Source organism: Astatotilapia calliptera, chromosome 5 (genome assembly GCF_964374335.1).
Source record: "Astatotilapia calliptera chromosome 5, fAstCal68.1, whole genome shotgun sequence".
Lineage (NCBI taxonomy): Eukaryota > Metazoa > Chordata > Actinopteri > Cichliformes > Cichlidae > Astatotilapia > Astatotilapia calliptera.
The window spans coordinates 4826990-4840722 of NC_137426.1; the positions used below are offsets into that span (position 1 = coordinate 4826990).

General features: G+C 39.7%; 1 protein-coding gene across 15 annotated transcripts in view; it reads left to right on the plus strand.

The window, feature by feature from the left end:
* r3hdm2 (R3H domain containing 2) overlaps positions 1 to 12772 on the plus strand; it is a 60150-nt gene extending 47378 nt beyond the window's left edge. For 10 of the 15 annotated variants that reach the window (XM_026166806.2, XM_026166794.2, XM_026166807.2 and 7 more), the window contains 11 exons: positions 785 to 883; positions 2269 to 2562; positions 4031 to 4166; positions 5152 to 5309; positions 6107 to 6246; positions 6377 to 6477; positions 7526 to 7695; positions 7958 to 8102; positions 9904 to 9998; positions 10671 to 10755; positions 11179 to 12772. In XM_026166806.2, coding sequence (XP_026022591.1) covers positions 785 to 883; positions 2269 to 2562; positions 4031 to 4166; positions 5152 to 5309; positions 6107 to 6246; positions 6377 to 6477; positions 7526 to 7695; positions 7958 to 8102; positions 9904 to 9998; positions 10671 to 10755; positions 11179 to 11582 — 1827 coding nt within the window. In that variant the 3' untranslated portion in view covers positions 11583 to 12772. The remainder of the gene's footprint in view (positions 1 to 784; positions 884 to 2268; positions 2563 to 4030; positions 4167 to 5151; positions 5310 to 6106; positions 6247 to 6376; positions 6478 to 7525; positions 7696 to 7957; positions 8103 to 9903; positions 9999 to 10670; positions 10756 to 11178) is intronic. The other 5 variants (XM_026166800.2, XM_026166802.2, XM_026166804.2 and 2 more) reach the window with 1 other exon arrangement.
* Positions 12773 to 13733: the final 961 nt, after the last annotated feature.

A 13733-nucleotide genomic window follows, 5' to 3' on the forward strand; every position in this document is an offset into this window, starting at 1 on the left:
GAAACTTGGCCTTCTCCAATGTCCTACTCGCAAACACTTTTATTACTTCTTAAAAGTGAAAGAAAAAGTTGAAATGGCTACAGATAAAACATGCTCTTAATTAAAATAAAATTCTTAGACCCAGAGTTGTTTAATATATGGTCGACATCCCTTTTACTTGGGCCTGCATGCCACATTTTTATTCTCCAGAGCGAGAGAGAACTTTAAACACAGTTTTCTAACTATTACGGTTAGACACTGTGTGCATATTGTTCTACAATCACTTCCAGGGTGTAGTGGCCTGAGGACATTCCTTTCAGAACATTTGGGATTAATGCATATCCTGTTACACCCTCATCAAACGTATCAGGGAAAAAACAAAGACTTTGAGGAGGAATGGATGGAAACAAGTGTAGTGAATTGAACATATTCAGCTTATATATAGAATCAATGTCAACCCATCCTCCTTTAACAGGTTTGATTTTTCCAATAACTTCACAGTCGATAGTCTTTGATTGCACACATTTCCTTTTCTTCCTTTTTTTCTGAGTAGTAATAATTACACTTAATTTTTTATACATAATTTGTTTGTGTAATATTTAGAAAAAAAAAACTTGATTTCCATTACTATCCTCTCTGCTCATTAACAACTTTTCCTTTGTGTTCTAACCCTCATTTTTCCTATGTCTTCATTTCTGTTTTTCCCTTCTTTTCACTGCTTCTGATGCCGTGTTCTTTTCACTGCCTTGCTTCACTCTTTCTATGCTCTACCTCTTTATTTCATCCCTTTTTTTGGTGTGTATAGCCGGTGGCGTCTCTGCAGCCCTCTCAGCCTGTCTCCTACTCCAGCCCTTCCTGCCCCCAGGTTCTCCTGCCAGTTTCTCCTCCCCAGCAGTACACAATGGTACTGACACATATTATAGCTTCATCTCTGTTATACTCATTCAGTTAATGACTGACACTTTAGCTGATGCCATATCCTACTAAAAACACTTGCACTCATTTACTGTCCTGTTTACATTCACTCAGGGGAGTCAAAAAACATATCTTGGTTCTATCAAGATGTGAGTGTGTCTGCAAATACATTTAAGTAATAGCTTTTTCATATAAATTGGTGTTACTGTCTAAAGTGGATTCAGTGAGTAAATGTTGTGTCTGTAGTAACAAAAGAAATGACAAGGATGTGTCCAGTTTGTTCCTGGCTACGTTTTTTGTTTTTCTCTTTTAAATCACTGCATCTGTATGAGTGCAACCACGGTTGCCCACAGAAGCAGAGTTTGAGTTTGGTTGTGTTTACATTGGAACAGTCATTTGAAAAAGAGTTTTCACTTGACTCTATGCAGTTAAATCTTAAAAGTTCATGCAGTACAATTAGAAAAAGACTGAACAACTGAGGAGTTTTTGGGAAGCGTTACCAGAAGCTGTAACCTGAAGAAGCTTTCTAAACGAAGCACAGCTTGTTTTCTGCCCCAGGGCCTTGCAATCACTCACTCAACCATGAAATCCTCTCCAAAGTATTCTAGAGTCAGATCTATCTGAGAGCAAAAGGTGGCTGAAACCTGTCACACACACCCTAGGATCATTGTCCTGTTGCAACAGGACAATGATCCCAAGCACAGCAACAAATCTATGACAGAATAACTGGAAAAGACTCAACGTGGTGTAATGGCCCCAGTCAGAGATGAGTTCTGCCTGATTTAAAATGCTGCGTTGGGACCTTAAGAGAGCTAAGCATAAATAATAACCTGCAAATTTCAATGAACTGTAAAGTCAAGTGTGTGAAAATTCGTCCAGAGGTGATGTGAGAGATGTGTTTTTTTGGTTTGTTTTTTTTTTTTAACAAAATTGTGTAGAGTCCTTTGAAAACTTTCTTTTTCACATGACTGTATGTAAAGCAATGACCGATTAAACCAGTATAAACTTCAGTGTCTAATTTTAGATTTTCCAGCATACAACAAAGTCGATACTCCTGTCATATATTCTGAATGTTTGCAATGTTGTATTTGGATTCTGCTAATAATAATAATAATCATGATGATGTGTTTAACTGTATATGTATATACTCAAAGTAATAAATAAAGTGTTTTCCAAAATGACACAATGACCCTTTAATAATCAGAATAGGAGTCGTTTTAGACCATTGCTAATGAAGCATTTAGGCTGTTGGAGATCATTGTTAATTACTTAGTATATCCTAAAATCCATCTCCAAAATCAAAAAACAGTACTGATATAGGAGTGTCACCTATAAGTCATAACCAACTAATGGCATTATTCCCATTCTACCCAGGGAGAAGAGCTGGCACCCCAGTTCACACAGATGACACTGAGTCGGCAGGGCTCCAGTGAGAACCCCGAGCCTCCCCCGATGTATCAGGCTACTCCTCCAGTGCTGCCGCAGCACCCCCCACCTCAGACCGGCTACATTATGGCTACTACGGGTCAACCTTTGCCACCTCCGTCTGGTTACCAGCCCACCACTGGACACCCCCATCCTCCACCTCCACCGCCTCCTCCATCCCAGCCTGTCATGCAGGCCGCACCACCTCCACAAGGCTACATGCAGCCCCCTCCACCTCAGCAGGTATGCATTCCTCCACAGGTGGTTAGATAAAAACAGCAGACATACCTTTTAGATTTAAATTCAGTTTCCACAGTTTGTCAGCTTTGATTGAATATTGATGTAGCTGATATCTGGAGGCAACCATGCCCAAGGATTACATGATTAATGAAATGTAACACAATGTAATAAATAAAACAGACCTGTGTATGACTTTCATATCGGGTAGTTAAAATATAATTGCAAACATAAATTAATATTTCATACTTGCAAAAGGTTTTATAGATCTGTTATCTAATTTAAATCATTACCTAGAACAGCACTCTACACCGAAGGCAAAGTAATTAACTTCGTGATATGTCAGTTACCAAAGCTGTCACAAATATCATGGAAGATTTGCAAAATGTTCTGTTTTTATGGCTTTTCATCAGGCTTTTCACTCATCGGATTCTATCAAAAGTTATATACGTACTATTTGTAATGAACTAATTCAGTTTTGACATGTTGTGCAGTTTTCTTTATACAGATTCATCCTGATTGACACTTAAAAATAGCTTTGATTCTGTGTGCTTTCATTGTAAAGTTCTAATCTTGACCTTTAGAGACATTTATTGCTGGTTATTGGTGCATTGTAGTGTAGTGTACTCTAGTGTTTCTGTTGGCGAGTCAGCACAATCATAAAAAATTGGTGGCCAATACAGTCGTCAACAGGCTGAATCACAATGTTGTATGGTGAGATAGAATTAACCTGCACCCCAGCAAACCTGTGGACGCAGAAGTATAATCACACCTTTGAGTGGAGTTGATTGTCTTTTGTTTTAGTTCATCGTTTTGATTTACTCTCACTTTTCTGCTATGTTGCAAATGTCCTCGACATATTTCCTGCCTACAAAAATTTTGCAAAATAATCTTAAGATGCAGCACGTGTTTGCTCGGGTTCTCTCCAGGTACTCTGGCTTCCTTCTACATCCAAAGACATGCAGTTAGTGCTGTTTGGTTAATTGGTGATTCTAAATTGCCCACTGCTGTGATGCGAGTCTTGAGAGTCTGTCTTTTTGTAGCTGGGATAGCCGCCTGCAAACCCTGATAAGGATAAGTGGAAGAAGATGGATGGAGTTGCTTGAAAACCATCCAGTTGAAGTACAACAATGAATGATGAATGTTATTTGCTAAAGGTCTAAATAAGCAATTTTTAACAGGGGGGAAATTTTTTACTGCTTTAAATACAAGACTATTACTACAAATATTCCAGCTTTCATGCTGATAATCCTGTCCTAACACATTTGCTTTAGTGAAATTTAAGGACAAAGTATTTATGAAAGTCTTTATTGCTGTTGTGATTTGAGAATTTGATGGTTTGCAGAAGCAAAATAATATGGTAGTTTATTACTTCTACACTAAAAATTGTCTACACCAGTGTGATTCAGTTATTCTTCCCTTCAAAGTTCATTAAATACAGATTACTGAACTTTGGTTTGTTATTTCTACGCAGATACAAGTCTCATACTACCCTCCTGGTCAGTATCCAAGCTCAGGCCAGCAGTACCGTGTGCCCCAGCCAATGTCCCACCAGGTGTCTTACCCAACCCAACGCACACAACCCATGCCTCAGCCAGCACAGCAGTCAGGTCAGTTGATTTTCATGTGCTGTGCATCATCAGACAACATGATATTCAAAAACAAAAAAAACCAAAAACTTTTTTGATATGCAAAGACATAAATACTTCCATTTGCAGCAAATGGCCATTAAAAAGAGGCCTTTGTCAAATGTTGATGCACATTTACTTTTTATTGCATATTGTGTTTTTATTTTATTTTATTTTTCAGTCTATTGACAACTGGAAGACAGGGTTTTAATGTGTATTTGTAACAGATGTTGTATACTTAAGTTCAAAATTATTATTTGTCCATGTAGTTGTACTTACTGGAAATTATATTGGGGATAAAGTCCACTCGATTTTGGAACTGTAAATGTTTTCCACAGTCACACTTGCTTTTAAATCTACCAGGTGAAAGGTTGGAGTGAAACAGCCGTGCCTGCTTGTTCATCCAAGTCCAATACAATCAGATAAATATAGGGCTATTTTTCCTTTTGTGTTCCTGGAAAAAGTTGTCAGGCGCCAGCATTGTATGGTTTGTGAAGTCTGGCTGTTTGTATAGTAAGTGACTGACAGTGTTGACAACCTAAACGGACTTTGGATCATAATGGACGTCTGCCAAAGCCACATAGTTCATGAACATGAAGGTCAGAAAGACCCTACATTACAACATGCCTGCAGTCTGGTCTGAAATATAATTTTTGTGATGGTGAAGATTTATACTCATAGAAAATTAATTAATGAATTTATATTATGTTTAAGCATGTAAGCTTAAAGTGATGGTACATTTCAGTTTTTGTGAGTTACGTGATTGTCAGTGTTCTGTAAATTGTTTTCCTTTTTTTCCCTTTTTATTTAATATATTATGGTTGACATTAACGCTTATGTCCTGTTGTTCTGTGAATTATTTAAAGGTAAAGACCCAACTACTCCTCTTCATCCCATTTTCTCCCTTCTGTAATATACTGTGGTTTTACTTTAAATATTTTTATTTTTAAATTATTTTGGTCATCAGGTCTTCAGACCATGATGCCCAGCCAGCAGCCGAGTTACCAGGGCATGATGGGTGTGCAACAACCCCAAAATCCTGGACTGCTCAATTCACAGAGAGCAGGAATGGGAGGACAAATGCAGAGTATAATGGTTCAGTACCCACAGATGCCATCATATCAGGTATGCAACTGTAGGAGTTGATAAAGGATACTTGTCAACAGTCATATCTTTCTTTGGTTAATGTGACTAGTTGATGATTACAGAACTGTCAGGTTTTTTTCCAGGCGAGAACAAAAGTTAAGCATTTCCAGTATCTAAACCACATGCGGCTCAAACAGCGCCATCTGGTGTACAGTTGAAACATCATTTTATGTCTGTGAAACAGATGTGGAGCTTACAGTCCTAAAACTGCAACAAGCTTAACAAAACAATCTAAGCAAATATTTTGAAAGTAGACCTGTTTTTCTGCTGTACTGATACAGATAAGAGTTAAAAGAACTGATCAGATCTAACTCAGGTTTGTGCCAGTGGTTTATTTAGAGTCAGGGGTGCAGCTGCAGAAAGCTCTCGCTTTTTGCCACTGTAGTTTGTGTTGTGTGTAGGCACCGAAGAACACCTCAACCCTGTGTTGGCAGCCAAAAAAGCTTGCATTTATAATCCATGTTGCGATGATATTTTACTAAAATGTGCTAACATGGAGTTTTGATTATGTGGTTTAGATTGTGAATTGAATAAGGTTGCCGCTCAGAGGCAACTGAAAATCTGTTGCTACTGTGATATTCCAAACACACCAATATGCAGCAAAGAGTTGCGCTGAATATCTGGTGCTTGTTAAACAATAACAAACGTCGTGCAAAGTGTAACACGGGTTTAACACGAGTATCTACCTAATCATCTTTGTCAGAAGACCCCTAGACCCATCAGTACACATTCTTGAACAGGACTTTTTTTCCCCTTGATCTTTGACACTTTGCTAGGTACCTGTGGGTAATGAAAATCAGCAGGTGGTGCAGCAGCAGTACCAGCAGCAGGTCATGGTTCCAGTCAGCCAGTCTGTCCAGGGGCCCATGCCTGTTTACTACAGTGTTATCACACCCACACAGCAGAATAGCACAAGGTAGGTGCTTGAAGACATGATATTCCAACAAGAGATTTAATAATAACCTTGAAGTATTTGAAATGGTTAATATAACCATCCACAATGTGGTGATGATGTTCATCTTTTTATGTGTCTGTCTATCCTGCAGTCCATCAGTAGGTTACCTGCAGCCCCCCAGCTCTGAGCAGTATCAGATAACACAGTCACCATCCCCCTGCAACCCTCCACAGTTGCAGCAGCAATATTCAGGTGAGGCTTGATGTCAGCAGATTGTAAAGATGAATATGTTTAGGATTTTTTTGGACATCAGAAATTTGTGTGACATCCATAATTAATACTGGACTTATATGCTTTATAAAAGTGTAGGCTCCTAAAAAGAAAACAGTCTAAAAACTGTTTTTGTTCTAGACTGCAGCAGTCCCAGGTACATCTGTATTTGAGTATATACTAGTGCTGACCTGATGAAGTCATAGTGTGCTTAAATCTACAAACACTATGTTGACTAATCTTAGTTGCAACTGTCCTTTACAAAATTAGATGAAAGGTATTTAGGTAAGAGTTCAGACAAAGGTACACAGGGTTCACATGTTTAACACGTAACTCGGTGTACTTCAAGCCCTGCACACGGGGACAAACAATGTTTTACCTCAAATTAGGTCAGGTTTATTTTTATGTATTCATAGAGCAATGTGATTGGCCAGGAAATGAGATGTATCTATAAACGTGACATTGTTCTTCAATGTTTTCTGCAGTTTTGCTTCATTTGTGACAATTAAAACCACCAAATTGAAAGTTGTTGTGTAAACAGAGGGGAGAAAATAATGAGAAAATTAATTTAAAAATAAGTCAGCTTGGTTGGCATTTATCAAAACTATGCAAACAGCTGATCTAATGCAGGTGTACACAGATATAAAGACATCTTAATTATACAACTATATTTTTAATGGTTATAAGTTCTCTTAATATGGTTGTCATGTTATAATAAACGCCTTAATATTACATTGTTCATTATCTGTTTTTAAAGCAGCTCTCACTCATGGATGAACACAGATTACTTAGATTAATAGTTGTCTGCACTATAATTTAATATATAATATATGTGGCTTACTAAAGTGGTTTAAAGTCTTGGAATTGCTCAGTTGTCACTCTTAAAGGGAAACTGGTATTTTAATTAACTTGTGTAAAGCTGCCTTTTTTGCTGAATCAAATATTTATCTTTCAAAAGATATGAAACGTATTTCACTACACATATTGATATTATTATGTTACACGTGTCTGACTGTTTGTGCTCTCTCAGGAGTACCACCTCCTGGGCCTGGGGTGATGGTCATGCAGCTCAGTGTCCCCAATGGACCGCAGCCTTCCCAGAACCCCCCTCTTGTCCAGTGGAACCCTTGCAAGTACTACAGCATAGAGCAAAGGGCAAGCAAGCCAGGCGAGCTCTACAAACCTGACAACACTCCACAGGTACACGCGTGCATGCAAGCCTTGTTGATCAATGCAACAAACCTTGTTAATTCAATCTGCAACTCGCATGTCCGTGTGTGTACTTAATTGTCTTTTCATTAACATCTCCACACCCTAGCTGTGATCTGTGATTCGCTTTAAAGGCTGTTTAGATCAGGAGGCTCTTTGAATCTGATGAATGAGTAAAGATTTTGAACTTAAATTACCATCAATTAATCAAAATAATATTATAATGTCTCTTATTTTTGCTCTGTGTGTATAGGCCAGTACTCAACTGACGAGTCCCCTGGCCTCTCCCACTCAGTCTCCCACCCCGTCACCTTCTGGCAGCGTCAACAGTGTCTGTCCAGGCCTGGGACCATTACCCCTCATTTCCCAGTTTCCTCGGCCAGGAGGGCCAGCTCAAGGTACAAGTGAAGGTTCAAATCCATAAACAGATACTGACTGTTCATGAGTAAGTTTTCATACACAATGTAAAAAATATTGCTGGTCTCCAATTGAATATCATCCCAGTATAGCCCCTAGACTCACAATCACATAAAGTACACTTAAGGCTTTGATTTGTGTGCTATGTTACCCTTTCATATTCTTCTCAGCAGCTTTATACATCCATAAAAGTCTGGACTAGTCAGCAGTAGTATATATATTTTGCCATGTTAGCTTTGTTGGTGCTACCATTTACAGCAGCATTGATGAAATGTTGTTTTATACATTTAAGGTTTCGCCCCCAGGTGAGTTATTTATAGAAGGGATCCCAAAAAGAATCTCTTGTGAGGTCATAAAATTGTGCTTTATCTATAAAGATGGCACCTTTACAGCCAATTTACAAAAAAAAAAAAATCTTATTTCGCCCTTTACTCTGTAACATCTTATCATGTACTACCCAACATCTTATCTTTTAGCCTGTACAAACTCTAAAATGATTGTGACACATCAGCTCAATCTGTTAGGAAATCACCTACTGCAACAAGGGTGTAATAGACTGTTCATGTTCATTTGTGGCTTTGCTTATTAGCCATTTAGGTGGCGAGCATGGAGTCTATAACCAAAAAAAGCAAATGGGCTAAATCATTACGATTACTCTGTAAGTTGTCTTTGACAAAATTGCTCTTTCCTGTAATAATTTCTTGCTCCCCAAAAGTTTGGGACCCCCTGGTTAAAATATTATGAGTGCAACTTTGATTTAAAACAAATAAATAAATAAATAACAATTGTATTCGCCCAGCTTGGTTGGTTGAAAAGAGGTTTAGTGCACAAAAAGCAATCCTCTTGATGCAGGTGTGCTTTCAGCCCCTGTTAGGTTTGTGCTCTTTCACCAGTTGCGTCAGCAACCCTCTAAACCATGTCGGGTGGCTTTTGGCTGCAAGCCAGTGAACAAATGATGGCTTCACCTCAGCAAATTCACATGACTGGCATCGTGCCACCTGGTCAAACCTTCTGCATACACACGTAACTTTACCTCATCACTGTCCTTTGGCCTATTTTTATTCTTCGAAATGTACGGTTACACATATGAACAGGCTCTTGCATCAGTCTGCGATACTACATCTCCACAGTGCATCTTTATGGCATTTATAATGTATAATAAATACTGTCGTAGTCAGCTGACCCATAGATGACTTTAGGTGGTTTCCATATTTTTTTGTTTTAACTTCTTCCAAATCTTTATTGGAGTAATTTGCCAATTTAATTTACCAGTATACATTATACGTATCCATTTTGACTGTTGAGTGTTAGTGTATTTAGAGTATGTTGTATGGATTTCCAATCTTGAACTGTTCCTTCTTCATTAGGAGTTGTTCTCTTTCTAAGGGATCATTTGTCTTATCCAGTGGTCTAACATTATGCCACATGTATTTTTCCAGCCACACTGTTAGGTTTTCAAAACTAGTGAAAATCATTAATGCTTATCCATTTAGATTACACTTATGTTCATCTGGTTACAAATAAGAAGTGGTTTCTGTTTCTTGTAATTAGTTTTGAAATGATGTACTCACATGTCATCGGACCTCTTTTATTGTGCACTGCACTCCCAGACACACAAACATGGTCTTCCTTTAAACGCTGCATTTAGTACATACATCTGATATGTTTAATATTACTCACTTTAACTTGACAGGTGCTGCATATATTTGCAAAATGGATTACAGCACGGTTTTCAAGCTTCGGGTGAGGTTTTAATTTTAATTCACCATTTGAATTGTGCAGGTGATGGTCGCTACTCTCTTTTGGGGCAGCCCCTCCAGTATAGTCTGTGTCCCCCACACCTCATGCACGGTCAGTCCTCCTACAGCTCTCATCAGGTTAGTATTGACAAGCCTTTGTCCTGAATTCCATCTTAATGATTAGGGTATTGACTGATATTGATGTTTTCTAGTAAGAGCCTTTTAGTTTGTCAGTGTGCATTAATCAGTTTCTCTGGTTTAAACTTATTGCTTTAGTTTGTGGACATTTGTTTTTCGTTTGGGTGCTGTCATGAATTCTGGGGTGTAAAAACTTAACACCAGCTACAGAACTGTCTTTGAAGAAACAATAAATTTGTAGGCATGTGAAGAAACTGATAGCCTCTTAAGAATGACATTTTTGTTACTATAACACAAGGAGAAGCTGTTATAAAGCAATGTAACATTTAATTTGAATTCATTGCTGATTGAGACCCATTGATTATCTGTCTGGGCTCTGTGATTAAAGTGCTCCAGAATTGAGAATCACACAACTTTTGTGCGTTACAGTCATAAAATGTGGCCTTTGAAGGATTAAAGCTCTTTTTAGGGCACGTTGTGTAGCTAAAGCGCAGTGTTTCAAAAATTTGAAATCCGTGAGCAGTCATTTTGTTTCTCTGCTGCTGACCTTCCAGTGCCCACGAACTGTGCAGTCTGGTGAAATGTTTTTAAGGGTACAACTGATATCACATACCCCCACCTAGTGTCCTCCTTTGTTACTGCATCTTTATGAGTGTTATCTGATGTGTTTAGGGCCAAGGAGTAATGAAACACGGAGCACGAGGGAAAAAACAAACACTCAAAGCTGCATCAACAGATCTTGGTACCACTGATGTAGGTAAGTTAGAAATCCACCATCACAGACCAGCATAAATCGGCAAGTGTCCTTTAATTTTGTGCTGGTATGTTTTTAAAGAGTTACACAACTTAAAAGAACCCTGAGTTTCAACATTCGGTATGTTGTTTTTGTAACAACACAGCTTCCTAACTCGACTGGAATCTGCAGCTTACTTTAGTCTTCTTTATCTTTATAAAACCCAAGAATTTGTGGCACGTATAAGACACGCATGAGAAAGTTGCGTATCTTCTTTTCTTGTCTGAGGACATACGGATTATAAAAGCTTGTTACTTAGGTGAAAGCAAAGACTGTGTATGTGTGACTTTATTATTTTTGGTAGTCTATATTCCTGTGCTTTTCTCTTTTTGGTTTGCTCACATTATATGGAGTTCATTAGTATTATCATTGTCCCTCCTCGTTCAGTGGTGAGTCGAGTACTCGAGGTGACAGACCTGCCGGAGGGGATCACACGTCCAGAGGCTGAAAAGCTCTTCAACCAGCTGTCGCTGTGCGGTGCCAAGATCCAGTGGCTGAAGGAGCCCCAAGGAGGCCGAGGAGGAGCAGGGGGCTGCGGCCCCTGTCCTGGTGCTGGGCCTTCAGGGCCAGGAGCAACAGCAGGCCCCGGAGCTAGCATGGGAGCTGGGGGAGCGAAGGGCGACGGAAACGACCCAGCTCACCTCTACACAGTAGTGGCAGTGTTCCCCAACACCATGGCTGCCCAGAGTGCTTCCTTCAAACTTAACAACAGTGGGGCCAGCCTCTTCAAACTGAGGGCCGCCAAAAAGAACTATGACCTGCGCGTGCTGGAGAGAGCCAGTTCTCAGTGAGAGGAAAAGAGAGGGGGAGGAACGAAGGTGAAAGACAGACAGAAAGAGAGACACTTGTTGGAGTGGTGGAAAAGGGGGAGGACTGAGGGGGACTGCTCTTAGTGTACAAATTTAAAAAAAAAAACAAACAAAAAAAAAAACTTGATTTAAATCATGTGTCAAATGTATAAAAGGGAAGAGGGTGTGAATCATGAGGTGGCTGGTGTTTGGTTGCAAATATGATTTTGTTGTTTGTTTTTATTCATTGTTTTTGTTTTGTATTTATATCGCAGAAGAGCACACAAGACACGCGAGCATGTGTTTCACTGTTGCCGTGGAATGTGTGCTGCCATGATACAAAAACACACATAACAGAAACACAAGTGCAGGCAACAGGGTCACGTAGCACATAACAAAAACACACTGGACAGTCGACCTCAGTCAAACCTTTTCCTCCTCTTCCTCCCTCCCCCCCCTTGACCCTTCCTCCTTTTTTTCTGCCAGCGCTTTCTCACCTTCCTCGACTTTCTGTCACACAGTCGTCTCTTTATCTCACATATTTATAAATTTTCATACGGCACAGTTGCGTATGCTCCGCTTTCTCCTGCTGCTCCCCCCTCTTGCCATGTCTCAAACTGCCTCCTATCTTTCTCTGCTCCTCTGTCCCTCTCATGTATTCTGTCACTGCTCTCTCCTCTCTTGCTTTGTTTGCCTTACTGCTGTTGTGGGTTTCTGTATTGCGCTGTTTTCTTTTTTCTTTTTTTCTCAGAAGTTTTTCTTTGTTTGTTTTTTGGGGTTCAATATATTTATATAAGTGATGTAAGGAATAAAAGAAATCTATATATTCGGTGAAATTTTTTTTTCTTCCCTCCCCCCCTGAGTGACAAAGGTTAGGCCTTCCTATTTATCCCTTTACTCCTTCCCTCTTCATCCCCGCTCCTCTTCCCATCTTTTTTTTCCTTACTGCCCTCTACCTCACTTCTTCTGCCCCTCTCCTCTCTCCCACAGCCGGCCCACATGCCCCAGCTCCACCCACCCGACGCCCCATTGTGTTTGCGTTTTTTTTTTTTCGTTGACAGCTGTGCAGAACGTATCAGAAGAAGTAGTAAAAGTGCACAATGATTGCATATGTCTACTGTAAATTTTATTTAATCTGTTATTTTTTGGTTCGTTTTTAAAAATATAAAAGTCGAGAAAAAAATCTATGAAAACATGCTTTGTGTCGTGGTTTGTTGTACTGATTTACTAAAGCTGACTGTGACATCTGAACCTAGAGGTGGTACCCTGCAAAAGCGCTTTGCAGTCTTCTGTCCTGCCTGGTAGGTCTATCCACCTTGCATTTTTTAAGGATTTTTGCCTCTCTGCAGTAACAACCATATTTTAGGAATCATCTACTGTCATGGCTAAAAACTCTGTTGGCCAATCAAAATTTCCCTTATTGGCCAAGCTTTCAAAGACACCAGGATAATGAACATACAAACTAATATACAGTCAGGTCCATAAATATTGTGACATCGACACAATTCTAAAATTTTTGGCTCTATACACCACCACAATGGATTCCAAATGAAACGAACAAGATGTGCTTTAACTGTAGACTGTCAGCTTTATTTGAGGGTATTTACATCCAAATCAGGTGAACAGTATAGGAATTACAACAGTTTGCATATCTGCCTCCAACTTGTTAAGGGACCAAAAGTAATGGGACAATTGGCTTCTCAGCTGTTCCATGTTGCTGTCAACCGCCAAGATGAGATCCAAAGAGCTGTCACTATCAGTGAAGCAAGCCATCATTTGGCTAAAAAAAAAACAAAAAAACATCAAGAGATAGCAAAAACAGGCGTGGCCAAAACAACTGTTTGGAACATCTTAAAAAGAAGGAACGCACCAGTGAGCTCAGCAACACCAAAGGACCCAGTCATACAGTTATTGTTCATGAGTCCAACAGCAGAGGGGAAGAAACTGTTCTTATGGCGAGAGGTTCTGGTGCGAATGGACCGGAGCCTCCTGCCTGAGGGGAGCAGGTCAAACAGACTGTGTCCAGGGTGAGAAGGGTCAGCTGAGATCCGAGCTGCACGCCCCAGTGTCCTGGAGGTGTACAGGTCCTGCAGAGATGGGAGTCTGCAGCCAATCACCTTCTCAGCAGAGCGCACAACACGCTGCAGTCTCTGA